The sequence below is a fragment of the Trachurus japonicus genome, chromosome 1, assembly GCF_045865225.1.
Source record: "Trachurus japonicus isolate A0001 chromosome 1, Traja_1.0".
NCBI lineage: Eukaryota > Metazoa > Chordata > Actinopteri > Carangiformes > Carangidae > Trachurus > Trachurus japonicus.
The window spans coordinates 41228213-41254710 of record NC_140907.1 but is presented as its reverse complement, the minus strand read 5'-3'; the positions used below and the strand labels follow the sequence as shown (position 1 = coordinate 41254710).

The window sequence follows — 26498 nt, the reverse complement described above, 5'->3', positions numbered from 1 at the left end:
TGCATTACAAAAGATTTATTAGACTTAATAAGGCATTGTTCTCGCTTTAGATCCAGTACCTGCAAAAAGCATAGTTAACTGTTAACAAGTGCATAGTTAACTGATAATAAGGGCATAATAATGCACAATAAAAATATTTATCAGCCTTAATAAGACATTGTTCTCGCTTTAGATCCAGTACCTGCAAAAAGCATAGTTAACTGTTAACAAGTGCATAGTTAACTGATAATAAGGGCATAATAATGCACAATAAAATATTTATCAGCCTTAATAAGACATTGTTCTCGCTTTAGATCCAGTACCTGCAAAAAGCATAGTTAACTGTTAACAAGTGCATAGTTAACTGATAATAAGGGCATAATAATGCACAATAAAATATTTATCAGCATTAATAAGACATTGTTCTCGCTTTAGATCCAGTACCTGCAAAAAGCATAGTTAACTGTTAACAAGTGCATAGTTAATTTATAATAGATGAGCAATAAAGTATATATTAATGTTAATAAATCAAACAAAAAAGATTAATAAAGGCATGACAAAGACATCATGGTTGGGCTACACTCAATGTGTTTGTAATGTTATTATGAACAATTATAAGATACTCATGAAGATTTTATTAATGTTCTTAAGCATCAACAAACAGTTAACAAGTTTCTTATAAGTTATTATAAATCTCTTATAGTCTGCTATTAACTATATTATAATGAGACTATTAATACTTGTAAGCACTTATAAGAGCCTTATTACCTATTAACTAACGCTTATTACACATACCTTAGGATTAATAAAGGCATAACAAAGACATAATGATTGGGCTAGTTGAGTCAATATATGTGTTTGTAATGTTATTATGAACAATTATAAGATACTCATAAGGATCTTATTAATGTTCATAAGCATCAACAAACAGTTAACTAAGTTTATTATAAGTTATTATAAATCAATTATAGTCTGCTATTAACTATATTATTATGAGTCTATTAATACATATATAGTCTTATAAATGCATAATAATGTTAATAAGCATCTTGTAATCACTTATAAGAGCCTTATTACCTATTAACTAATGCTTATTACAAGGACCTTAATATAAAGCGTTACCAAGAACTTTAATCCATCTCTGTTATAAACTGTTTTCTTGTCTGTAACAACATCTCTGTCCCGTCTGTCTGTCCTGGGTGATGATCCCTCCTCTGTTGCTCACCCTGAGCTTTCTCCTGGTTTTCCCTGTTAAAAGGGTTTTCCATGGAGTTTTTCCTCAGTGGATGTGAGGGTCTAAGGACAGAGGATGTTGTTATGATGCTGAACAACAAACCCTCCCTCTCTCCCCTCTCTAATCCAGATTACTGCTCTAACATCAGAAGTCATGTGGACTTTATTTAAGCCTCAGACCAAACTAACAGAAACAGTTTTAATTGACACGGCCCTTATTCGAGCTGTATCTGATGAAGTCACAGCTGACCTGTTACCATGGAGACTCAACTAAGTCAGTTAGAACGCCGCCCCGACGGGTTCAGGTTCGATTCCTCTGCTGCACTGTCACATGAAGGCAGAGAACGGCCGTGTGTGTGTGTGTGTGTGTGTGTGTGTGTGTGTGTGTTCTGTATGGTGTTGTTGTTGCTGAATCGGTCTGTTCTTCTGTTATCTAAACAAAAATCTGATAATACATGAATTGCATCTTGACAGCATGGAAATGTTGGTGATTTGTTTTTAGCGATAAGTGTTTTGCTTCATAAGAGAAAATCTGATGTTTAAAAATGTCACTCTCACATTGACTGCAGTTGTTCCCATGAGAGCAGAATTCAAACTTCATCAACCATGACTCCAAAATATTCTCGATTTTTTTCAGGAAGATTGAAAATGTATTTAGCAGGAATTGGATGGTATATATTTACAGTAGTGTTTACAGTCAAACGTTTTCATGCACTGTAGGCTCAATTTTTTGATTAATCAAAAATCCGAGAAACAAGTTTTGTTGAGGGCAGTCTGGAGATGCTCTGTAGCAAGTTTGGTGACAATTGAGCAAAAATTGTGTGAAGAGATAGGTTTAATAAGTTTTAGAGTTATTGAAAAAAACAGAGTGATGGACTTACTGGAATTTGTAATGAGTCTAAATGAACAAAAGTTTCAGCAGTATCTGGGCTACATGGTGGTGAAGTGTCAAAACTGTAGCATCTACCGTTGGTTTGGTAGGAAGTTTTAAAGTTTATAAATGTAAATGCTTATTGTGTCCTTGGAGTTGAGTGAATCTGGGTTTGGATGTTTCTGTGAAGTTTGGTGAGTTTTCTCCCACGGGAAGTTGGATTTCCACGGAAGAAGGAGAAGAATTCCTTGGAATACAATAATACATAATAAAAAAATAATTTTCTTCTGATTGTAACGTTTCCTAACCCAGTGTGTGTGTGGTGTGTTAAAGCAGCTTACCCCCCCCCCCTCTACCCCCCCCCCCTCCTCTACCCCCTCTACCCCCCTCTACCCCCCCTCTACCCCCTCTACCCCCCCCCCTCCTCTACCCCTCTACCCCCTCTACCCCCCCTCTACTCCCCCTCTACCCCCCTCTACCCCCCCCCCCCCCCCCCCCCCCTCTAAGCAGCTTGAGCCTCAGCTGACTCAGAACAATCAGCCTTGTTCTCCAGCTGAGGAACAAACACACCAAGCTTCAACTCTCAACTCTGATCCATCGATAACTCATCAATAACAACAATAACAACAGTCGTCGGGACTCTCGTCTCCATGACGACCGAGCTGTTCGTCTCCATGACAACCGAGCTGTCTGACGCAGCATCACGTACCTGAGTGAGTGAGTTCCTTCAGTGAGGAAGAGGAGGAGCTGTTGGACGACGAAGAGTCGGAGTGGACGCTGGTGGAGTCGGCCATTTTCCTTCTTCTTCTTCTTCTCCTTCTTCTCCTTCTTCTTCTTCTTCTCCTTCTTCTTCTTCTTCTTCTTCTTCTTCTTCTTCTTCTCTTTCTTCTTCTTCTTCTTCTTCTTCTCCTTCTCCTTCTTCTCCTTCTTCTTCTTCTTCTTCTGCTGCTGCTTCTCCTTCTTCTTCTTCTTCTCCTTCTCCTTCTTCTTCTGCTGCTGCCTCAGTCTGATGATGTGAATTCTTCTTCTCGGCCTTAAATCTGAGCTGATGTGGTGACATCATCACAGGGGGCGGAGCTCTGAGAGAGGAGGACACACACACACACACACACACACACACACACACACACACACAGCGGTTCAGCTAGGAGGTTCAGATCTCCGTGGATCCTCCTAACTGAACTCCCAGTGATTCCACGCATTCGCCCTTTAAAGGTGAATTTCTTTTTTTTTTGTCATTTACTTTTTATTGGTTTTGATTTTTCATGTAAACAAACAAACAGTCAAACAATCAACATGAAGACCTATAAATCTGTACAAAAGTATCAAGGGGAAAGTAAAAGCGTACATAAGGGGACTGGTAAACACCTCCAGTCCAGAAATCAAGAGAAAAAAAGAAAAACGTAAATACATGAAAATATTCTGATAATCCAGTCTGAAATTACCTGAAGTCCGGTCTTATGGTAGAGACATATGTAATCCATTTTTGCCAATTATCAATAAATATCTCTTTTTGTGTTCTTAAATTAAAAGTAATTATTTCCATTACATAGATGCTGTACACAATATCAATCCATTCATCTACACTAGGTGCCTCCCTCTTCAGCCATTTCTTCGTTATTGATTTCTTACAAGCCACCAGTAATATTCTCAACAAGTATTTATCTTTGTTCCTCCATTCCAGTTCCTCTAGATCCATCAAATATAACAAATTAAAGCAAAAAGTTATTTTTGTTGAAAACACAGTCTCAAGAATTTGATGCCTACTCGCTAAAGGTGAATTTCCGACGTGTTTTTCTCGGTTGCTAAGACACATTTCTGGAAACCTTCATCCTTTTCTCTGAACTCTGAACCCTGAACCTCCGACTCTTCCTGCAGAACCAAACTGTTTCCTCAGAACGGATCATTCATCTCATCTCCACCTCGATCTAAACTTCTAAACACTGAACTCCCACCAGAACTTTGTCCTTTTCAATGAACCTGTTTTTAACTCATTTTTATCCTTGTACTTATTCTTGTACTATGTGTCTTTTGTTTTTAACCTTTGCTGCGAGTCCTTGTACGTATGTGTGGTTGTAGGAATGTGTGTTATTATTGTGTTGGGTGTGTCTGTGGTGTGTATGTGTGGATCGTTTTCCCTGTTAAAGGGTTTTCCATGGAGTTTTTCCTCAGTGGATGTGAGGGTCTAAGGACAGAGGATGTTGTTATGATGGGATGTAAAGCCCTTTGAGACAAACTGGTGGTAAAAACGGGCTATACTAATAAAATGCCTTGCCTTGTCTAACGGAATAATAAAGTACTTTTGAATTGAATTGAATCAAACTGTTTCAAACTGAACGTTGTTGTCAGATCAGAATGAACAACAGTCTGATCACAGGGTTAGTTAAAGGTTATTACACACGACCACGTAGAAACAATAAAAACACAACGATCAGATCATGAAGCTGTAGAAATAATCTTCATTGTTCACAATAGGAAAATGCAAACATTATTCCTGTTTAGTAGAAAATAAAAATATAAACAATAACCACATCACAACTACAGAAGCATCAGACAGCATCGACTGTATAATTATACATCTACAGCGTCATGGCAACGGGACTAAACTGGTTGTTTCTGTGACAGTGAAACTACAACAACCAGAATGCAAAATGTCATATTCAGAAAAGTACATTTTCTATGAAAACCCCTTTGCTTTGATGTTTTTCATAAAGAAATATAAAACCTTGTTGTATAATGAACATCATGTTCTCTGTGTTTTCCTTGTTTACTGTTCCCTGTTTACTATTTATATTCATGTCAACTCCTTTTACAGTAAATAAAGCTGTTGAGAAGAAAGAAAAATGGGTTCAGACACTGAGACTTTGGTTCAGTACAAAGCAAAAGTACAAAGCAAAAAATAAACTTCTTCTTCCTCCAGATATCCAGAATCTGTTTAAAATGAAGGATTCCAGTTCTAACCTGAGAAGACCACTATTATTATCTGAGAAACCAAAGACTCAAACTACTGTAAAAAACCACTGTCTTTCTGTTAGAGGGGTTAACATCTGGAATAATTGTCCTGAAAATATTAAATGATGCTGTACTCTAGTCAGCTTTAAAAGACTTTATAAGAACAACATCATTTCTCGTTACAGTATGGAAAATTAAGTTCAATGATTTTCTACTATTTTGAGTTGTGCGCTGTGTACTATTCTTTATTTTGTTGTGATCAGAAATTTAAGTGTACTGATTAATTTCAAATGTCTGTGATCTGATCCTTTTGTATTAATGCGTATATATATATATTTATTTTATTTTATTTTTTTAAGGTCAAAGGGGTCGGGGTATATTTACACCCTTTTGGTTATATAAGCTTGATATACCGAAATAAATGAATTCATTCACATTAGAGTTTAGTGTTTTATCAGCTGATAAAACCTGTGATGTGTGAAACGTTTCAGTCCAGTAGATGTTGTTGTTGTTGTTGTTGTTGTTGTTGTTGTTGTTGTAGATGTTGTTGATGTTGTTGTAGTTGTTGTAGTTGTTGTAGTTGTGTCTCCAGACCAGCAGGTGGCAGCACCGCCTCAGTCATAAACCCGATGGTTGTTTCTGTCCACAGTGAAACTACAACAACCAGGACTGAACCGGTTTGTACTGGTTTCAGATCAGTTCAGAGTTGTTGTGTTTATGTTCAGACTCCTGAACTTCACAGTTTTTTTTTTCTATTTGCTAAAACACAAAGTTGCAAACTAGTCTGGTTTTATCACAGTACACAATTCACAAACCCACACACACAACAGCCAGACAACAAATAACATCCAGACTGTAAAACACCTGTGAAACATTGATTTATTTCACCAACACGTCAGTGCAACATGCACAGCAGATATTTATTTATATTTACATTGGAGTGAATGAAAACATGCTCACAACACAGTAAACTGAAAAATAAAATGACACGTATTGTCCAATCAGCTCATGTAGAGTCATTCTGAACGGCAGCGTTGTGAAATGACAAACATGTGAGTTCATGTCAGATTGTTTTGTCTCAAGCAGAAAAACGTGTTCAGAGAATTTAAAAAGTGACATTTTGAACTGAAAAATGTGTGAAAAGCAGAAAATGTGTTTAAAGTTTTAGAGGTTTAACTCTCTGTGTTTCAGTTTAAATGTTTGTATAGCGATAATGATAATATACATATATATGTCATTTTAGTGTTAGCAATTGGAAAAACTGTAATTGAGTTTCATTTTTGTGATGTTTATGTTTCAGGTTGTGTCTAACGAGGTGGACGAGCTGAAGGTTCTGACTCAGTGACTCAATAAACGGGTTGAAGGCGGCTGGTGAGTCGAGAGCTTCTGTCTGACAGAAACTTTTACCACAACACGACTCCCAAGTCGCTCCTGAGGAATGTTCAGTTGTCACTAACGCTTTTCCATCAGGCACCTTAATGCTTTTTACAAACAGTTGTCCATCCTCATCTAGACACGTTTCTGTCCCGTATTCAACCGACTCTCCAGAAGGAAAAACATGTTTCTCACTGAGCCAAAAGAATAATTATAAAAAAGTTTGTTCCTTATTCCAAAAAGATATTGTTGTTACCCCTAATATTATATTATATTACTGTTTATTGGAATCGTTTCACAGATCATATGGATGCTTCCTAACAAGTTTTTAATCATAAAGTTAAGGAGGTTTCTTACATATAGTACATATATACATATACATATACATATATGAAAACATGTAAAAAGGACATTAACTGTTCTTTCTGTGATTTACATCCAGAAACAGTTGTTCATTTGTTCTGGCTTTGCTCTACAGGCAGACCTTAGCAAATTTATTATTGACTCTCTCACTGTAGATTTTATTTGACTTTGGGAAAATGTTGTTTTTGGTTTCTATAATTACCCCTAAGAAAGAGGGAAAATGTTACTTTTTAATAAATCTGTTTTTATTTCTTGCAAAATGTCATATTCAGAAAAGTAAATTTTCTAAGAAAACCCCTTGATTTTATGTTTTTCAAAAAGAAATGGAACTTTACTTTAAGCAAATCAGCAAAGTAAAGGCTTTTAAAACCATAGACGTCTGTAATATGTAGCATAATATATAACCTTGTTGTATAATGAACATCACACATGTTCTCTGTATTTTCCTTGTGTACTGTTCCCTGTTTACTGTCTATTTGTATTTATGTCAACTCCTTTTACAGTAAATAAAGCTGTTGAGAAGAAAGTAAAATGGGTTCAAGGTGCTGAGCCTTTGGTTCATTAGAGTTTAGTGTTTTATCAACTAAAACCTGTGATGTGTTGAAACGTTTCAGTCCAGTAGATGTTGTTGTAGATGTTGTAGATGTTGTAGTTCCTGCTCCAGACCAGCAGGTGGCAGCACCGCCTCAGTAATAAACCCAGAGCAGAACCTTGTGTCGGTCTGTTGACTTTTATTCCATTGATAAAAAATGAAATGGTATATTTGTTATCAGTAGGTTAGAGTACTGTACAGTTGATTACAGTTACCATGACCAAAGGTCATTCCAAGTTTCCTTAATCCAGTCACAGGCAGCCTGGAAGAAAGAACGAACTGCCTCTTCAACACACTCTGCAAACTTTGCTTTTTCGAATCTTGCCACAACCCGGGCATTTAGTTCTGATGTCTCTTTTTCAGAGGGTCCAGGTTCCGACGGGCAGTTTTCATATACTGGTCAGGGAACAAAAAACATACACAGTTCATCATCACAGTTGACTGGAAAGACAAAGGACATTTTCTAGTCCACAAACAATTATTTTGTTGTTGTCAAAGTCTCACCGTGATCTGTGTTGAAGAGCACCACTTTGGTCCAGCCCAGACACTTTATCTGTGTCTCGAACTCCGTCATCTCAGCAGCCGTGATCGTCTGCCTCCTGCCTATAAAACAGGTGACACATTCAAGATGAAAGTTTTGTAATGATATTCTGTCTTGACATGTCTGCAATACACTGCATTCACTTTAACCCACACTACTGCGCGCGCACACCATGTTTAGTATATTTATATTATATATTAAAGGCCTCTTAGGAACATAAACAGTGACAACTCAATTAATTAAGAATATATTTTGACATACGACTTACAGAATAGTAAAACATTAAAGCCTATAAAAAAAATTGCATTGTTTCACTTCATCATACAGTTATTCTAAAAAGTATCTTGATCTTGTCCTTACTGAGAAGAAAAAGAGCAGACATGTAGGTATCCCCCTTCATAACAACGCAGTCAGGACATCCACTTTGCAGCAGCTGAAGTTGGTCAGATGCTTGAAACAAGAAATGTGTTTATGGAAATGATACATAAAATGTTTGACATTACAGGCATGATATCATAAAGAAATTGACACTTTCATCTACATTTGTTAAAAACACAAAAATCATTAGCCACATCTAATATAAGAATTTAACAAGACTGAATGATTTTAAATCTTAAAGCAGAAGTAAGTGATATTTTTGTGTTAATCTAAGTCTTAAATAGTTGTATCTTCCGACAGCAATCACTTCTATAGAGTGTTTGGTCTGAAACACGGGTCTGTCAGTCACTCTGCTCTGCTCTGAGCCCAGGAGAAAACTTTCCTTGTATCCTACAACCTTTATCCAATGAGGAGAGAGAACGGCATAAAGGGGCAGTCCTCTCTGTGTGTGCAGCCAAGGGATGCGCCTGAATGTGGCGACGTAGGGACGAGGACTGTTATGGTGCGTTCAAGGCAACTCGTAACTGGTGTTTTTCCGACCTGTGAAGTGGTACCAGTTCGATCTGGTACGAGTTCACGGGTCAGAAGTTACGAGTGGCCGTTATAGTGACTTTCACAGGTAAAACAGGTCGGAGAAACACGAGTGGGTTGTCTGGAACGCTACAAAGTCGTAAGTTGTGACTTGAAGCTGTAATTTACGATTTCAAAAGCCTGCCTGGAACGCAGCATTAGCCAAAACCACCGGATCGCTTACTTCTGCTTTAAATGTTTCCTCATTTTAGCATTCTCTGCATTGTTCAAAACATCTAAAGCAACACACAGTTAAACATCAGTGCACTCAGCATATTGAAAAACTTCTCACCATCATCAACATCATATACAACGTTGCTCCCGTGGAATTCTGACTTGGTACTGTTGTCACAATATCCGTACCTGTTGAGGATTTCATAATGATATGTACCACACAAATGCTTTGGGTTATGATACTGTATCATCAAGGTATGACTCTTTAAAAGTCAGATGCAACTTTTAAAGATTCTCACCAGTGAAAAGACTTCTTACATTTTAATGTGAGCGGTGGATGCATAGATGTTTGGTTTGCCAGTTGAGGTAATATCAAATGCAAGACTTGGCCAAAGAGCATCAAACAGAGTTGGAACAAAACAGCCACTTGATGACAGAGCTATGAAGTACCATCTCCCAGAGAACTGAAATAACAGAAGAGGGACATTTAGTTTATTCAGCTCATTTATTTTGACTCTTTGTTTGGTAAGTGTAGCATGAATAAGTTCAACTTATTGCTGCAAAAAGAATAAATGTGGAAATGAACTTACATCCGGCCCTTGGTCCAGTGGCTTGCGGAGATGCTCACAGGTCAGCGGTGCAGCCTGGCTCACTGAGGTGAGACTCAGCACAACAACAGCAACACACAACATCCTCATGATGACTCTGATGCCTCTGTGTTTCTCACAGCTCGGCTATATCCATATCACTGACCAATTATTTTGGGCCTGATCGACCCACCCTCTGACGGGACAATACGCAGATTATAGGCCAGTAAAACCTACTGTAGTGTTTACTCACCAAACAAACTGCCCTGCAACAGGGGTAAAGGGGCATTTAGAAGCCAGTGTCTGTTTCCTGATACAACTTTGAAATGCCTGTGTCTGTCTCGAGAAATTACTCAAACAAATATCTCAGAAGTGAACTAAAAGCTCCTAAGATTTCTCTTGATATTCTCAACTGCTCCTCTGGTTTAGGGTTTAGCAAAGCAAGCATCTTTCATCCAATTTACAGTTGTAGACCAACTACATGCTTTGTTGACTGATACTCACCAAACTGCCTTGAATCTAGTCAATGTGGTGCTGCACCACATTCAAAAAGTCGGTGTCTGAAGTCAGCAATGTAATATCTGAATAAGCCATTGGTGCTGTGAACAGATTACACTGTACCTGAATCCTTTCTGCTCCTGCAAGGCACAGATGGATTAACAGTGTGCAGACAGATATGCCTGTCATGAGATAACCGTGTGGTCAGCCAGTAACCATCAGTTCTGTCAACTGAAGTTGGCTAATGTTTAAGCGAACGCAGGCTCAGCTGACTCATTTTAAAACGATGCAATCTAAAATGCTAGCTATTAAATGCCTTTCGCTGCAAAAGAAAAAAAAAGAAAATGAGTAATTTATTACACAAACATGATAATGATAATGGAATATAAAAATCTTAAATCTGGATTAGCTCTGTTGGTGGGCAGACACAGCCACTATTGATTATGAGGTTAGTGAGGTTACTCATTTTCCCTCCATAACTTCAGTAGCCTGACTGATGAAAGCGTTTGACTTCTAGTCATTTGTACTCAATATTTCAAGTTGATTAAAAAGAGTAATGCAGTAAGGACATACAGTATATGGTGATGAATGTGATGCAACTGCTGGTGGACTTTTTTTGTAATACTTTTTGGGGCTTTTCTGCCTTTAATTGACAGGTTAGTTGTGAGAGACAGGAAATGGGGGAATGACATGCGGCAAAGGGCCGCCCGATGTGGGATTCGAGTCGGGGGCTGCCGCTGCTCATGGGGCGCCTGCTCTGTCCACTGAGCTAAACAGCGCCCTGTTGGACTTTTACCTTTCCTGACTGCTGCAGCTTGTGCAATTTTGAACATTTCATCACCCTCAGCTTGAGCATACTGAATGGATTTTTTTTTTGTTTGTTTGTTTGTTTTTAACTTGCAGTCAATGGTTTTTCAGAACCTCAAGCCAGCACCTTAACTGAACTGTGTTTCAGGTCAATTCTCCACCTGTTTTTCTGGAGAATCACCTCTATATGAATAATAGTGCCCGGCCCTGTCCTGGATGTCTCCACAATCACTTTTAACACGTTGGTTTTCCTGAAATCAGCCGACCTTTAAAGAGGAATTATGCAAGTCCGGTCTTGGCCATGTGCATTTGTTTTGATGTCCAACTTTCATCACTGTGGTGACACAGAAACACAACATTTCGATCTGACAGTGTTTGTTTATTCAACAAGAAACAGTGAGACACAACAAGCATGAAAGTTTCAGTGAGACGTGATGACACATCACAACAACAACTTGTAGATTTCTACAAGACACACTGTACTCAGAGAGAGTAAGGAGACAACGGTCTTTACACTGTAGTCACTCTGCTTTGAGTTGTTTCTACTTTTCAAACATTTGTGGTTGAACAAAAGTGACAATAAAAACCGACCAGACAACAGGTCACATTCTTGATAACTGTAAAATTCAGTTCATTTTCATCATGTAGAAACTTATTGTCACTGGAAAACTGTGACAAAGAGACTTCATCAACACCTTTTATAAAAAGAAATGGATAAACATGTTGATCTTAAAACAGATCAATTTCCATTCATGGTCAATTATGACAAAATGTCCATCAACAGGACAATTAAAATCTCTGATCAAAATGATCAATAAAATGAAGTAAAACTTCAAAACAAACAGTGAACACTCGGATCTTACAACAGATCAATTGTTAATAATCAAAGAGATTAAAAGTCCATTAAGACGATATGTCCATAAAAAGGGACATTTATCACCTTAATCAATAAAAGATAACAAATGTTACCATAGCAGTATCTGTCACTGATACATGACGTACAGTGAAGCATAATAATATTAACTGCTAAAGCAATCATATTTGATTCATGCAATATGCATGACAATTTGTTCTCCTTCTTAGATTGAAAGATGTAGTATCAGTTGTTTCCAGTAGGAAAATAAAAATCCATCAAGGGAAAATAAAAGTTTCTGTTCATACAGAAGAACAAGTCCTTAAATTTCATAGAATTCAGTTGTAGTGATCTTTGAGCAACATGGTGGTGTGAGTTTGTCAGGGAGTAAGTCCAGTCTGTAGGTGTCTACCACGGCCTCCAGGGGGCGCTGTTGACTCGGCCTCCAGGGGGCGCTGTTGACTGGACTCTTCTCTTTGCTGGTGCTGGTGCTGCTGCTGTGGACTGTCTCATCAGAGGAAGACTGCAGCTTGTTGACGTGGTTCAGCATCATCAGAGGAAGACTGCAGCTTGTTGACGTGGTTCAGCATCATCAGAGGAAGACTGCAGCTTGTTGACGTGGTTCAGCATCATCAGAGGAAGACTGCAGCTTGTTGACGTGGTTCAGCATCATCAGAGGAAGACTGCAGCTTGTTGACGTGGTTCAGCATCATCAGAGGAAGACTGCAGCTTGTTGACGTGGTTCAGCATCATCAGAGGAAGACTGCAGCTTGTTGACGTGGTTCAGCCTCATCAGAGGAAGACTGCAGCTTGTTGACGTGGTTCAGCAGGAAGACTGCAGCTTGTTGACGTGGTTCAGCATCATCAGAGGAAGACTGCAGCTTGTTGACGTGGTTCAGCAGGAAGACTGCAGCTTGTTGACGTGGTTCAGCAGGAAGACTGCAGCTTGTTGACGTGGTTCAGCAGGAAGACTGCAGCTTGTTGACGTGGTTCAGCATCATCAGAGGAAGACTGCAGCTTGTTGACGTGGTTCAGCAGGAAGACTGCAGCTTGTTGACGTGGTTCAGCAGGAAGACTGCAGCTTGTTGACGTGGTTCAGCATCATCAGAGGAAGACTGCAGCTTGTTGACGTGGTTCAGCAGGAAGACTGCAGCTTGTTGACGTGGTTCAGCAGTCTTCTCTGCTGTTGATTCTGCTGCTGCAGCTGTGTCAGGGAGCAAACTGTCATCTCCAGGATGCTTTCTCCTGCTTTCTCCAGCTTGGAGTCTGGCTGCTGTTGGAACAACTCTGGACCCAGGAGAGACCTGAGCTGCTCGATGCTGCTGTTGATTCGCTCTCTGCCTAACTTCTCCACCAGAGGCTTTCTGACCTGTAGAGAGAAGAACAAAGTCATTAATAAACTGCTCCTGGAGTAAAGTGTTGCAGCAACAAAGACAAGAAGTCAAGGATGAAGATGAAGTTGAATCTACAATTTACCTTGTGAGTCGGAGTCAGATGCTGGTGAGAGTTGGTGAATGCTGCAGTGATTGTAGGAGCCATGGCTGGATGGTCTCTGTGCTGTAGAGAATCTGTAGAGAGAGTCTTCATCCCTCCTAGTTATAGTCCCACATCTCCATATGAATGTGTGGGTCTTGGTCTGGCTGGAGTTTCTCACACTCTCAGCCAATCAGAGGGCTGAGAGTGGCAGAGGGCTAATCCCAACAAATAATAAGTAGACTGGACTTTGCTCTCTGTCGATTGGACCATTCTGTGACTTTGTGACATGCCAGGCTACAAGATGAGACTGTTGTTCACTCATGACGGACAAATATGGACGCATGTGCAAACACACACGTAATCTGTATGTACTGTCTAGAGCTAAACTGCAGCTCTGTTTACTACCTACTGCTGGAACATGTTATGTCAAAATGTCATAAGTAAAAGAATGTTATATCAAAATGTAAAAAAAAAGAAAAAAAAAGATTATGATAAATATTTTTATTCTGTGGGTAATGGGGGCGGGACTAGATCAGCTTTAGCTTCTCCTGCTTTCCCTGTCGGCCATGTGTGTTATATTATTTGAACTAAGATGAAGTGTGATGATGATGATTTAAATTGACATGCCCGAAATAAACAAATTGATTGATTGATTGATTGGTGGGATAATAGGACATGTGGAGCAGCAACATGCTGAACGGTGTTGCATTGCCTGGGGGACAGTGGTTAGGTCTGAGGGAGCAGGTGCAGCAGGGGGAACAGGTGGAGCAGGTGCAGCAGGGGGAACAGGTGGAGCAGGTGCAGCAGGTGGAGCGGGTGCAGCAGGTGGAGCAGGTGGAGCAGGTGGAGCAGGTGCAGCAGGTGGAGCAGGTGCAGCAGGTGGAGCAGGTGGAGCAGGTGCAGCAGGTGGAGCAGGTGCAGCAGGTGGAGCAGGTGCAGCAGGTGGAGCAGGTGCAGCAGGTGGAGCAGGTGGAGCAGGTGGAGCAGGTGGAGCAGGTGCAGCAGGTGGAGCAGGTGGAGCAGGTGGAGCTCCTCTCATCGTGGTCTCTGGTCTCTGGTCCCGGTCCAGTCTGGTCCTGGTCTCTGGTCCTGGTGGACTTCGGCGCGGCTGGCCAGACCTCGGTCCAGGTGGTGATGGGCCACGCGGTGCAGGAGGTTCTGGTCCTGAAGGACCCGGACCAGGAGACTCTGGACCGGGTCCAGACCTGTTTCCTGCCCCCGAGGACCCGGGTCCTGGACCCGGAGCAGCTGAGGACCCGGAGGGACCAGGTCCGGGTCTGGCTGGACCAGAACCGCGTCCCGGTGGAGCAGCACGGCGACGAGCTGCGCGTGGTGGCGGTTCTGACCGTCAGACCGCCGTACGGACCCGAGGACTGCTGCAGCGCCAACCAGATCATCCTAGACCCGGTCCAGAAGCTGATCCGGTCCAGACCGGATCATCCTGGACCGGATCATCCTAGACCCGGTCCAGAAGATGATCCGGTCTGGACCGGATCATCCTGGACCGGATCATCCTAGACCCGGTCCAGAAGATGATCCGGTCTGGACCGGATCATCCTAGACTAGATCATCCTGGACCGGGTCCAGAAGCTGATCCGGTCCAGACCGGATCCTCCTGGACCGGGTCCAGAAGCTGATCCGGTCCAGACCGGATCATCCTGGACCGGATCATCCTAGACCCGGTCCAGAAGCTGATCCGGTCCAGACCGGATCATCCTAGACTAGATCATCCTGGACCGGGTCCAGAAGCTGATCCGGTCCAGACCGGATCCTCCTGGACCGGGTCCAGAAGCTGATCCGGTCCAGACCGGATCATCCTAGACCGGGTCCAGAAGCTGATCCGGTCCCCGGATCATCCTAGTCTAGGATGATCCGGTCCAGACCGGATGACGTGTTGATCCACATCCAGAGACGGGCTAAGACACTTCCTGTCTGTCCTCAGTGTTGAGACACTTTTACTGTGAAATGTCCTCATCTGACTTCCTGTTATGCATTTTCAAAATAAAAGTTACATTTTTTTTTTAAGTATATTTTTCGGCTTTTTTGCCTTTATTTGATAGTGATGACAGTAGAGATAGACAGGAAATGGGGAGGCAGAGAGAGGGGGATTGACACGCAGGAAAGGTCTGCCCGACGCGGGATTCGAACCGGGGACGCCTGCGGCGAGGACTGTAGCCTCTACATGGGGCGGCCGCTCTACCCACTGCGCCACGCACCGCCCCAAAATAAAAGTTACATTTGCTAAAAACCCTGTTGGTTAATTTTCATGCCATCAACAGATAAACCAGATAAACAGTTTAATAGTTAAACATTGTGTAGGAATTCCTCCATCTAGCGTTGTGGTTGTAGATCTCAAGCAACTCAATGGTATTTTTCATGTTGCATTCACGTGAAATTGGGCAGACGGCAGACGGACAACAGCCACTGCATGTAACGGCATAAACAAGCCTCTATGTAAACAAGTGGTCCGTCAGCACGAGGCAAAACAATACACGTGACAATATGTTGTCATGGTGATGTGGTATTGTTTTACCATCTTTCTCTGGCCGTCTGCCTGACTGCACCTGAATGCAACACCAGTGCCTCCGTCCTTCCTCACACTACACAGTGGCAGAAATTTAATAATTTTTTGCCTTTAAAACGTAGGTAACCACGGAAACGGCCTGTTAAAACTGTCACCACTGTGTAGTGTGAGGAAGGACGGAGGCACCGGTGTTGCATTCAGGTGCAGTCAGGCAGACGGCCGTCGGCAAACCAACCGGATGTCATTTTACTCCACCAGAGAAAGACGGTAAAACAATACCACATCACCATGACAACATATTGTCACGCCTGTATTGTTTTGCCTCGTGCTGGCGGACCACTTGTTTATCCTGTTACATGCAGCGTCTGTTGTCTGTCTGACGTCTGCCCCATTTCACCTGAATGCAACATCAAGAATACGTTCAGATATGCAACCGCACCGCTAGATGGGGGCAATTCCTACATATGTACTGGGGCTTTAAAAAAAAACGCAATAGTTACTTTTCCTGCTAATTAGTTACTTTTATAACGTAGTAATTCAGTTACTTCTTGGGGAAAGTAACTAGTAACTATAACTAATTAACCTTTAAAGGTACATTGTGTAGGAATTCCTCCATCTAGCGTTGTGGTTGTATATTTTTCATGCTGCATTCAGGTGAAATTGGGCAGACGGCAGACGGACATAAACAAGCCTCTATGTAAACAAGTGGTCCGTCAGCACGAGGCAAAACAATACACGTGACAATATGTTGTCATGGCGATGTGGTATTGTTTTACCATCTTTCTCTGGACTTCTGTGACTAAAATGACATCTGGTTTGTTAGCGACGGCCGTCTGCCTGACTGCAGGTGAATGCAGCATCAAGAATATGTTCCAATATGCAACTGCACCACTAGATGGGGGGAATTCCTACAGACTATACCTTTAACTATAAACAGTTTAACAAGATAAACCGGAACAACCACATAAACCACTTTAACCAGTTGAACCAATGTGACTGTGATGTGTAACCCTAAACCTGGTCTGAAGTGGACTGAAGTGGTCTAATGGTCTGAAATGGACTGAAGTGGACTGATGTGGTCTGAAGTGGTCTAATGGTCTGAAGTGGACTGAAGTGGTCTGATGTGGTCTGAAATGGACTGAAGTGGACTGATGTGGTCTGAAGTGGTCTAATGGTCTGAAGTGGACTGAAGTGGTCTGATGTGGTCTAATGGTCTGAAGTGGTCTAATGGTCTGAAGTGGACTGAAGTGGTCTGATGTGGTCTGAAATGGACTGAAGTGGTCTGAAGTGGTCTAATGGACTGAAGTGGTCTGATGTGGTCTGAAATGGACTGAAGTGGACTGATGTGGTCTGAAGTGGTCTAATGGTCTGAAGTGGACTGAAGTGGTCTGATGTGGTCTAATGGTCTGATGTGGACTGAAGTGGTCTGATGTGGTCTGAAATGGACTGAAGTGGTCTGATGTGGTCTGAAATGGACTGAAGTGGACTGATGTGGACTGAAGTGGACTGATGTGGACTGAAGTGGTGTAATGAATATCCTCTCCCAGAGTGATGCTGAGAAACTAGTACATGCATTTATCACTTCTAGGCTAGACTACTGCAACTCTCTCCTGTCAGGATGTCTGAAAAACTCTCTAAAGAGTCTCCAGCTGGTCCAGAATGCTGCAGCGAGTTAGGAAGAGAGAGCACATCTCTCCCACTTTAGCTTCTCTCCACTGGCTTCCTGTAGGATTTAGAATAGACTTCAAAATCCTTCTGCTGACTTATAAGGCTCTTAATGATAAAGCTCCAACCTATCTGAAAGAACTAATCATTCCTTACTAGGGCTGTCACTTTTTATTCGACATTCGAATATTCGTTCGAATGTGGGGGGAAAAGTTCGTATTCGAGCAGTAATGACCTGCTCGATATGCAGGCTGCAGCAAAGATACTCTATTTACCGTCTTTGGCTGCAGTGCCCGGTGCCTGCATAGCGCCGCGGAACGTCCACCGGACGTGGAAGGGCCGCGAACAGCCGAGAAACGGAGCCAGTTTACTTTCTGTGCCCATATTAAAGCAGAAGTAAGTGATATATTTGTGTTAATCTAAGTCTTAAATAGTTGTATCTTCCGACAGCAATCACTTCTATAGAGTGTTTGGACTGAAACACGGGTCTCCCAGTCCCTCTGCTCTGCTCTGAGCCGAAGAGAAAACATTTATCGTATCCTACAGTTTTTATCCAATGAGGAGAGAGAACGGCATAAAGGGGCAGTCCTCTCTGTGTGTGCAGCCAAGGGACGCCGTGAATGTGGCGACGTAGGGACGAGGACTGTTATGGTGCGTTCAAGGAAACTCGTATTTTTCCGACCTGTGAAGTGGTACCAGTTCGATCTGGTACGAGTTCACGGGTCAGAAGTTACGAGTGGCCGTTATAGTGACTTTCACCGGTAAAACAGGTCGGAGAAACACGAGTGGGTTGCCTGGAACGCTACAAAGTCGTAAGTCGTGACTTGATGCTGTAATTTACGATTTCAAAAGCCTGCCTGGAACGCAGCATTAGCCAAAACCACCGGATCGCTTACTTCTGCTTTAACCGCTGGTGTGGTGTCGCGGGGTGCACCTCCGCGGCCGGCTCGCGGCGTGCAGCGTCTGGTCTATTTTGTGTGAGAGCCGTCAAGCTGGGCAGGAAGTCAAACATGAAACAACGAGAGTATCCGGTCAATTTTCAAAATAAAACACCGCGACTGTGTGTGCTGCGGCTGCAGCTGCGGCGGGGGGGTAATATTCAAATATATCCGAACGAATTACGGGTCATTCAATAATCGTTCGAACCTCATTTTTCTAAAAACTGACAGCCCTATTCCTTACTGTCCTACCAGAGCACTCCGCTCCCAGAACGCAGGTCTGTTAGTGACTCCCAGTATCTCTAAAAACAGACTGGGAGGTAGAGCCTTCAGTTACCGGGCTCCTTTACTGTGGAACCAGCTCTCTCCATGGGTCAAAGAGGCAGACACTCTAACTACATTTAAGTCTAGACTGAAGACCTTCCTTTATGACAGGGCTTTTAGTTAGGGCTGGTTCAGGTAGCTCTGAACCATTTTATAGCTACGCTGCTATAGGCTTAGACTGCTGGGGACACATCTGTCTACACAGAGCCATCCAGTCCTCCATTAAGCTGGTCAGCTATTCCTGCCCCCCCCCACCACCACCACCACCACCACCAGAGGCTAATAAAGACAGGAGTCGTGTCGTCGTCGTCCAGCTCAGCGTAGAAACTCGTTTATTCCCTTAAAGAAACGTTTCATTACATCAACAACCAGAGACCAACGGGTCCAGAACCGGTCCAGAACCGGTCCAGAACTGGTCCAGAACCGGTCCAGAACTGGTCCAGAACCACTGCAGTACCTCTGGTTCTGGTCCAGAACCTCTCTGATTCTGGTTCTGGTCCAGTACCTCTGGTTCTGGTCCAGTACCTCTCTGGTTCTGGTTCTGGTCCAGAACCTCTCTGATTCTGGTTCTGGTCCAGTACCTCTCTGGTTCTGGTCCAGTACCTCTCTGGTTCTGGTTCTGGTCCAGAACCTCTCTGGTTCTGGTTCTGGTCCAGAACCTCTCTGATTCTGGTCCAGTACCTCTGGTTCTGGTTCTGGTCCAGTACCTCTCTGGTTCTGGTCCAGTACCTCCGGTTCTGGTCCAGTACCTCTGGTTCTGGTCCAGTACCTCTGGTTCTGGTCCAGTACCTCTCTGGACTCCATTACCCATAATCCTCTGCGGCTCTCCGACGTCCTGCTGGAGGCCACAGCCAGGTTTTCAGAATAAGAGCACATGATCCCACAGTTGGTTTTTCAGAATAAGAGCACATGATCCCACAGTCGGTTTTTCAGAATAAGAGCACATGATCCCACAGTTGGTTTTTCAGAATAAGAGCACATGATCCCACAGTTAGTTTTTCAGAATAAGAGCACATGGTCTGTATTTTATTGTGTCAGTCTGGATTGGATCGGAGCGTCCTGATTGGTCGACCAGTGTAACTCCTCGGTGTGTTGTGATCCAATCAGCTGTAGTGTTGTGGCCCCGCCCCCCGGGGCAGCGGCCAGTCACAGCGCGGGGGGGGGGTCCAGCAGGGGGGCGTTGCCTAGCGACTCCCTCTTGTAGGTCTTCGGGGGCAGTTTGGGAACGGTGTGGCGGGGGGGGGCACGGGGGGGCCGTCCAGGGGCAGGGGGGGGCAGCGGGGGGGAGGGCAGGGGCATCTTCCTGGCAGCGGGGGACGGGGAGGGGGTGAGGGGGGTGAGGGGGGGCAGGGGGGAGGGGGAGGGGGCGGTGGGGGGGAAGAAGGCCTGGGGCAGCAGCTCGCAGCGGGAGCGGCCCTGGGGGGGGGGCAGCAGGTGCAGGGGGGAGCTGAGCGGCTCCCGGGGGGGCAGGGAGGGGGGGCTGTCCGGGGGAGACGACGACAGCGACGACGAGTAGCGAGGGGGGAGGAGCTTACAGGTGGGCTGGCGAGGGGGGACGGCGGGGGGGCTGTCCAGCTTTGATGACATCACCTGGAGGGGGGGGGGGAGAGAGTCAGTGTTCAAACATCTTAAAGGTACAGTACGTAGGAATCCCCCCATCTAGCGGTGCGGTTACATATCTGAACGTGCTTGTGGTATTACACTGCTATGGCACATCCAGGCCACTAGATGGCGCTATGGCACATCCAGGCCACTAGATGGCGCTATGGCACATCCAGGTCACTAGATGGTGCTATGGCACATCCAGGCCACTAGATGGCGCCTTGTGCTTGCGGTATTACACTGCTACGGCACATCCAGGCCACTAGATGGCACCTTGTACTTGCGGTACTACACTGCTATGGCACATCCAGACCACTAGATGGCACCTTGTGCTTGCGGTATTACACTGCTATGGCACATCCAGGCCACTAGATGGCGCCTTGTGCTTGCGGTATTACACTGCTATGGCACATCCAGGCCACTAGATGGTGCTATGGCACATCCAGGCCTCTAGATGGTGCTATGGCACATCCAGGCCTCTAGATGGCACCTTGTGCTTGCGGTATTACACTGCTACGGCACATCCAGGCCACTAGATGGCACCTTGTACTTGCGGTACTACACTGCTACGGCACATCCAGGCCACTAGATGGCACCTTGTACTTGCGGTACTACACTGCTACGGCACATCCAGGCCACTAGATGGCACCTTGTGCTTGCGGTATTACACTGCTATGGCACATCCAGACCACTAGATGGTGCTATGGCACATCCAGGCCACTAGATGGCGCCTTGTGCTTGCGGTATTACACTGCTATGGCACATCCAGGCCACTAGATGGCGCTATGGCACATCCAGACCTCTAGATGGTGCTATGGCACATCCAGGCCTCTAGATGGCACCTTGTGCTTGCGGTATTACACTGCTTTGGGACATCCAGGCCACTAGATGGCACCTTGTGCTTGCGGTATTACACTGCTATGGCACATCCAGGCCACGAGATGGCGCTATGGCACATCCAGACCTCTAGATGGTGCTATGGCACATCCAGACCTCTAGATGGCACCTTGTGCTTGCGGTATTACACTGCTACGGCACATCCAGGCCTCTAGATGGCGCCTTGTGCTTGCAGTATTACACTGCTATGGCACATCCAGGCCACTAGATGGCGCTATGGCACATCCAGACCTCTAGATGGTGCTATGGCACATCCAGGCCTCTAGATGGCACCTTGTGCTTGCGGTATTACACTGCTACGGCACATCCAGGCCTCTAGATGGCACCTTGTGCTTGCGGTATTACACTGCTACGGCACATCCAGGCCTCTAGATGGCGCCTTGTGCTTGCAGTATTACACTGCTATGGCACATCCAGGCCACTAGATGGCGCTATGGCACATCCAGGCCACTAGATGGCACCTTGTGCTTGCGGTATTACACTGCTATGGCACATCCAGGCCACTAGATGGCACCTTGTGCTTGCGGTATTACACTGCTATGGCACATCCAGACCTCTAGATGGTGCTATGGCACATCCAGGCCTCTAGATGGTGCTATGGCACATCCAGGCCACTAGATGGTGCTATGGCACATCCAGGCCTCTAGATGGTGCTATGGCACATCCAGACCTCTAGATGGCACCTTGTGCTTGCGGTATTACACTGCTATGGCACATCCAGGCCTCTAGATGGTGCTATGGCACATCCAGGCCTCTAGATGGCGCCTTGTGCTTGCAGTATTACACTGCTACGGCACATCCAGGCCTCTAGATGGTGCTATGGCACATCCAGGCCTCTAGATGGCGCCTTGTGCTTGCAGTATTACACTGCTACGGCACATCCAGGCCTCTAGATGGTGCTATGGCACATCCAGGCCACTAGATGGTGCTATGGCACATCCAGGCCTCTAGATGGTGCTATGGCACATCCAGGCCTCTAGATGGTGCTATGGCACATCCAGGCCTCTAGATGGTGCTATGGCACATCCAGGCCACTAGATGGTGCTATGGCACATCCAGACCTCTAGATGGTGCTATGGCACATCCAGGCCACTAGATGGCGCCTTGTGCTTGCGGTATTACTCTGCTATGGCACATCCAGGCCACTAGATGGTGCTATGGCACATCCAGGCCTCTAGATGGTGCTATGGCACATCCAGACCTCTAGATGGTGCTATGGCACATCCAGGCCTCTAGATGGTGCTATGGCACATCCAGACCTCTAGATGGTGCTATGGCACATCCAGACCTCTAGATGGCGCCTTGTGCTTGCGGTATTACTCTGCTATGGCACATCCAGGCCTCTAGATGGTGCTATGGCACATCCAGGCCTCTAGATGGTGCTATGGCACATCCAGACCTCTAGATGGCGCCTTGTGCTTGCGGTATTACTCTGCTATGGCACATCCAGGCCACTAGATGGTGCTATGGCACATCCAGGCCTCTAGATGGTGCTATGGCACATCCAGGCCACTAGATGGTGCTATGGCACATCCAGGCCTCTAGATGGTGCTATGGCACATCCAGACCTCTAGATGGTGCTATGGCACATCCAGGCCTCTAGATGGTGCTATGGCACATCCAGGCCTCTAGATGGTGCTATGGCACATCCAGGCCACTAGATGGTGCTATGGCACATCCAGACCTCTAGATGGCGCCTTGTGCTTGCGGTATTACACTGCTATGGCACATCCAGGCCACTAGATGGCGCCTTGTGCTTGCGGTATTACACTGCTATGGCACATCCAGACCTCTAGATGGCGCCTTGTGCTTGTGGTTGCCCCCGGTTACCTTGGAGGGGGAGGAGTCAGCGGGAGCGGACTCGGGGCGTCTGCGAGGAGGAACAGGAGGAGGAACAGGAATCTCCTCGGAGCCGCGGCTGAAGCTCACCATGGAGGAGACGGACGACGACCCTGAGGAGCGAGGAGGAGAAACACGGTTAGACGCCATGATGATGTCATCACTGCCGCACGGCGAGATGATGTCATCACCACACGCTGAGCTGTCACTGATGGCTTCGATGGACACAGACCGTTACTATGGAAACAACACGTCATCGTGACACGCTTAAGACAGGTGAGCACGGAGCACGGAGGCGTGGGATCAATGAACCGGAGAGGAGAGGAGGAGGAGGAGGAGAGGATAGGAGGAGGAGGAGGAGAGGAGGAGAGGAGAGGAGGAGAAGAGGAGGAGAGGAGGAGGAGGAGGAGGAGGAGGAAGAGGAGGAGAGGATAGGAGGAGGAGGAGAAGGAGAGGAGGAGAAGAGGAGGAGGAGGAGAGGAGGAGAGGAGGAGGAGAAGGAGAGGAGGAGGAGGAGAGGATAGGAGGAGGAGGAGGAGGAGGAGGAGAGGAGGAGGAGGAGGAGGAGAGGAGGAGGAGGAGGAGAGGATAGGAGGAGGAGAAGGAGAGGAGGAGGAGAGGAGGAGGAGGAGGAGAAGAGGAGGAGAGGAGGAGGAGGAGAAGGAGAGGATAGGAGGAGGAGGAGAAGGAGAGGAGGAGGAGGAGAGGAGGAGAAGAGGAGGAGGAGGAGAGGAGGAGAGGAGGAGAGGAGGAGGAGAGGAGGAGGAGAAGGAGAGGAGGAGGAGGAGGAGGAGAGGAGGAGAGGAGGAGGAGAAGGAGAGGAGGAGGAGGAGAGGAGGAGGAGGAGAGGAGGAGGAGGAGAGGAGGAGGAGGAGAAGGAGAGGAGGAGGAGGAGGAGGAGGAGAAGGAGGAGAAGAGGAGGAGGAGGAGGAGAAGGAGAGGAGGAGGAGGAGAGGAGGAGAAGAGGAGGAGAGGATAGGAGGAGGAGGAGGAGGAGGAGGAGGAGGAGAAGAAGAGGAGGAGGAGGAGGAGAGGAGGAGAGGAGGAGGAGAAGGAGAGGAGGAGGAGAGGAGGAGGAGAAGGAGAGGAGGAGGAGGAGAGGAGGAGGAGGAGAAGGAGAGGAGGAGGAGGAGGAGGAGGAGAAGGAGGAGAAGAGGAGGAGGAGGAGGAGAAGGAGAGGAGGAGGAGGAGAGGAGGAGAAGAGGAGGAGAGGATAGGAGGAGGAGGAGGAGGAGGAGAGGAGGAGAAGAAGAGGAGGAGGAGGAGGAGGAGGAGGAGGAGGAGAGGATAGGAGGAGGAGGAGAAGGAGAGGAGGAGGAGGAGGAGGAGAGGAGGAGAGGAGGAGGAGAAGGAGAGGAGGAGGAGAGGAGGAGGAGAAGGAGAGGAGGAGGAGGAGAGGAGGAGGAGGAGAGGAGGAGGAGGAGAAGGAGAGGAGGAGGAGGAGGAGGAGGAGAAGGAGGAGAAGAGGAGGAGGAGGAGGAGAAGGAGAGGAGGAGGAGGAGAGGAGGAGAAGAGGAGGAGAGGATAGGAGGAGGAGGAGGAGGAGGAGAGGAGGAGAAGAAGAGGAGGAGGAGGAGGAGGAGGAGGAGGAGGAGAGGATAGGAGGAGGAGGAGAAGGAGAGGAGGAGGAGGAGAGGAGGAGAAGAGGAGGAGGAGGAGAGGAGGAGGAGAAGGAGAGGAGGAGGAGGAGAGGATAGGAGGAGGAGGAGGAGAGGAGGAGAGGAGGAGGAGGAGAGGAGGAGGAGGAGGAGAGGATAGGAGGAGGAGAAGGAGAGGAGGAGGAGGAGAGGATAGGAGGAGGAGGAGGAGGAGGAGGAGAGGAGGAGGAGGAGAGGAGGAGGAGGAGGAGAGGATAGGAGGAGGAGAAGGAGAGGAGGAGGAGAGGAGGAGGAGGAGGAGAAGAGGAGGAGAGGAGGAGGAGGAGAAGGAGAGGAGGAGAAACACTGTGAGAGATGAGGAGTCGAGGTTGATACTAACGTGGACCAGGAGGGAGAGACACCACAGCAAAGATGCTGTCGCAGGCTGAGGAGGAGAGGAGGAGAAACACTGTGAGGTGGAGGAGGAGGAGGAGAGGAGAGGAGGAGGAGGAGGAGGAGAGGAGAGGAGAAGGAGGGGAGGAGGAGGAGGAGAGAAGGAGGAGGAGGGAGAGACACCACAGCAAAGATGCTGTCGACGAGGAGAACGACTGAGGAGGAGAAACATACAGTAGTGGGTGGAGCTAGGCTGAGTCCTAACCCATAATAACCCCCTCCTCTCTAGTGACCAGTTGTTGTAGTGGTGTCTGAATGTTTAGTGATTATTAATGTTCACTATCTAGTGACTGAATCTATCCCATAATACACCACCAAATGTAGTGAACATCCAATGGTCACTAACCGGAGCAAGATATCCCATCATGCATTGCGGTCACGGATCGCCGTTACCACAGCGACCCAGAGCGACCGGTGTAGCTACCAAATAAATGCAGTAGTGACCGGTGTAGCTACCAAATAAATGCAGTAGTGACCGGTGTAGCTACCAAATAAATGAAGTAGTGACCGGTGTAGCTACCAAATAAATGCAGTAGTGACCGATGTAGCTACCAAATAAATGCAGTAGTGACCGGTGTAGCTACCAAATAAATGAAGTAGTGACCGGTGTAGCTACCAAATAAATGAAGTAGTGACCGGTGTAGCTACCAAATAAATGAAGTAGTGACCGGTGTAGCTACCAAATAAATGCAGTAGTGACCGGTGTAGCTACCAAATAAATGAAGTAGTGACCGGTGTAGCTACCAAATAAATGCAGTAGTGACCGGTGTAGCTACCAAATAAATGCAGTAGTGACCGGTGTAGCTACCAAATAAATGAAGTAGCGACCGGTGTGATTAGTGGGCGGGGCTATAGGCGGAGCTTACTGGAGTGGAAGGGGCTGCTGGGCCCTTGTGGGCGGGGCTAGAGGCGGAGCTTACTGGAGTGGAAGGGGCTGCTGGGCCCTTGTGGGCGGGGCTAGAGGCGGAGCTTACTGGAGTGGAAGGGGCTGCTGGGGCCTTGTGGGCGGGGCTAGAGGCGGAGCTTACTGGAGTGGAAGGGGCTGCTGGGCCCTTGTGGGCGGGGCTAGAGGCGGAGCTTACTAGAGTGGAAGGGGCTGCTGGGCCCTTGTGGGCGGGGCTAGAGGCAGAGCTTACTAGAGTGGAAGGGGCTGCTGGGGCCTTGTGGGCGGGGCTAGAGGCGGAGCTTACTGGAGTGGAAGGGGCTGCTGGGCCCTTGTGGGCGGGGCTAGAGGCGGAGCTTACTGGAGTGGAAGGGGCTGCTGGGCCCTTGTGGGCGGGGCTAGAGGCGGAGCTTACTGGAGTGGAAGGGGCTGCTGGGGCCTTGTGGGCGGGGCTAGAGGCGGAGCTTACTGGAGTGGAAGGGGCTCTGTGATTAGTGGGCGGGGCTAGAGGCGGAGCTTACTGGAGTGGAAGGGGCTGCTGGGCCCTT

The 26498-nt window shown here is 46.3% G+C and overlaps 4 protein-coding genes across 4 annotated transcripts in view; all 4 read right to left on the bottom strand.

The window, feature by feature from the left end:
- LOC146992655 (reticulon-3-B-like) overlaps positions 1-3167 on the bottom strand; it is a 38929-nt gene extending 35762 nt beyond the window's left edge. The window contains exon 1 of the mRNA XM_085788282.1: positions 2793-3167. Within this exon, the coding sequence (XP_085644408.1) occupies positions 2793-2877 (85 nt within the window). The 5' untranslated portion in view covers positions 2878-3167. The remainder of the gene's footprint in view (positions 1-2792) is intronic.
- A 4330-nt stretch (positions 3168-7497) lies between these two features.
- On the bottom strand, positions 7498-9826 carry LOC146992654 (uncharacterized). Its single transcript, XM_085792840.1, has 6 exons — positions 9618-9826; positions 9346-9491; positions 9146-9216; positions 8266-8355; positions 7869-7967; positions 7498-7760 (listed from the first exon to the last, which is right to left on the bottom strand). The coding sequence occupies exons 1-6, from the start codon at positions 9723-9725 to the stop codon at positions 7576-7578; spliced, it is 699 nt and encodes a 232-aa protein (XP_085648966.1). The 5' UTR covers positions 9726-9826; the 3' UTR covers positions 7498-7575.
- A 3081-nt stretch (positions 9827-12907) lies between these two features.
- LOC146992653 (transcription factor HES-5-like) lies at positions 12908-13329 on the bottom strand. Its single transcript, XM_085791249.1, has 2 exons — positions 13249-13329; positions 12908-13141 (listed from the first exon to the last, which is right to left on the bottom strand). The coding sequence occupies exons 1-2, from the start codon at positions 13309-13311 to the stop codon at positions 12908-12910; spliced, it is 297 nt and encodes a 98-aa protein (XP_085647375.1). The 5' UTR covers positions 13312-13329.
- A 6098-nt stretch (positions 13330-19427) lies between these two features.
- The window catches only part of sos1 (son of sevenless homolog 1 (Drosophila)), a 70081-nt gene continuing 63010 nt past the window's right edge, over positions 19428-26498 (bottom strand). The window contains exons 23-24 of the mRNA XM_085788269.1: positions 23029-23150; positions 19428-20289 (exon numbers count right to left, since the gene is read on the bottom strand). Coding sequence (XP_085644395.1) covers positions 19846-20289; positions 23029-23150 — 566 coding nt within the window. The 3' untranslated portion in view covers positions 19428-19845. The remainder of the gene's footprint in view (positions 20290-23028; positions 23151-26498) is intronic.

Excerpts from the sequence above, each read along its gene's own strand:
- LOC146992653 (XM_085791249.1), bottom strand. The coding sequence starts at position 13,311 with ATGGCTCCTACAATCACTGCAGCATTCACCAACTCTCACCAGCATCTG. Across the intron at positions 13,142-13,248 it reads ATCTGACTCCGACTCACAAG|GTCAGAAAGCCTCTGGTGGA; the intron begins GTAAATTGTAGA and ends TTCTCTCTACAG.
- LOC146992654 (XM_085792840.1), bottom strand. The coding sequence starts at position 9,725 with ATGAGGATGTTGTGTGTTGCTGTTGTTGTGCTGAGTCTCACCTCAGTG. Across the intron at positions 9,217-9,345 it reads TCCACCGCTCACATTAAAAT|GTACGGATATTGTGACAACA; the intron begins GTAAGAAGTCTT and ends AATCCTCAACAG. Across the intron at positions 8,356-9,145 it reads TGTATATGATGTTGATGATG|CATCTGACCAACTTCAGCTG; the intron begins GTGAGAAGTTTT and ends TCTTGTTTCAAG.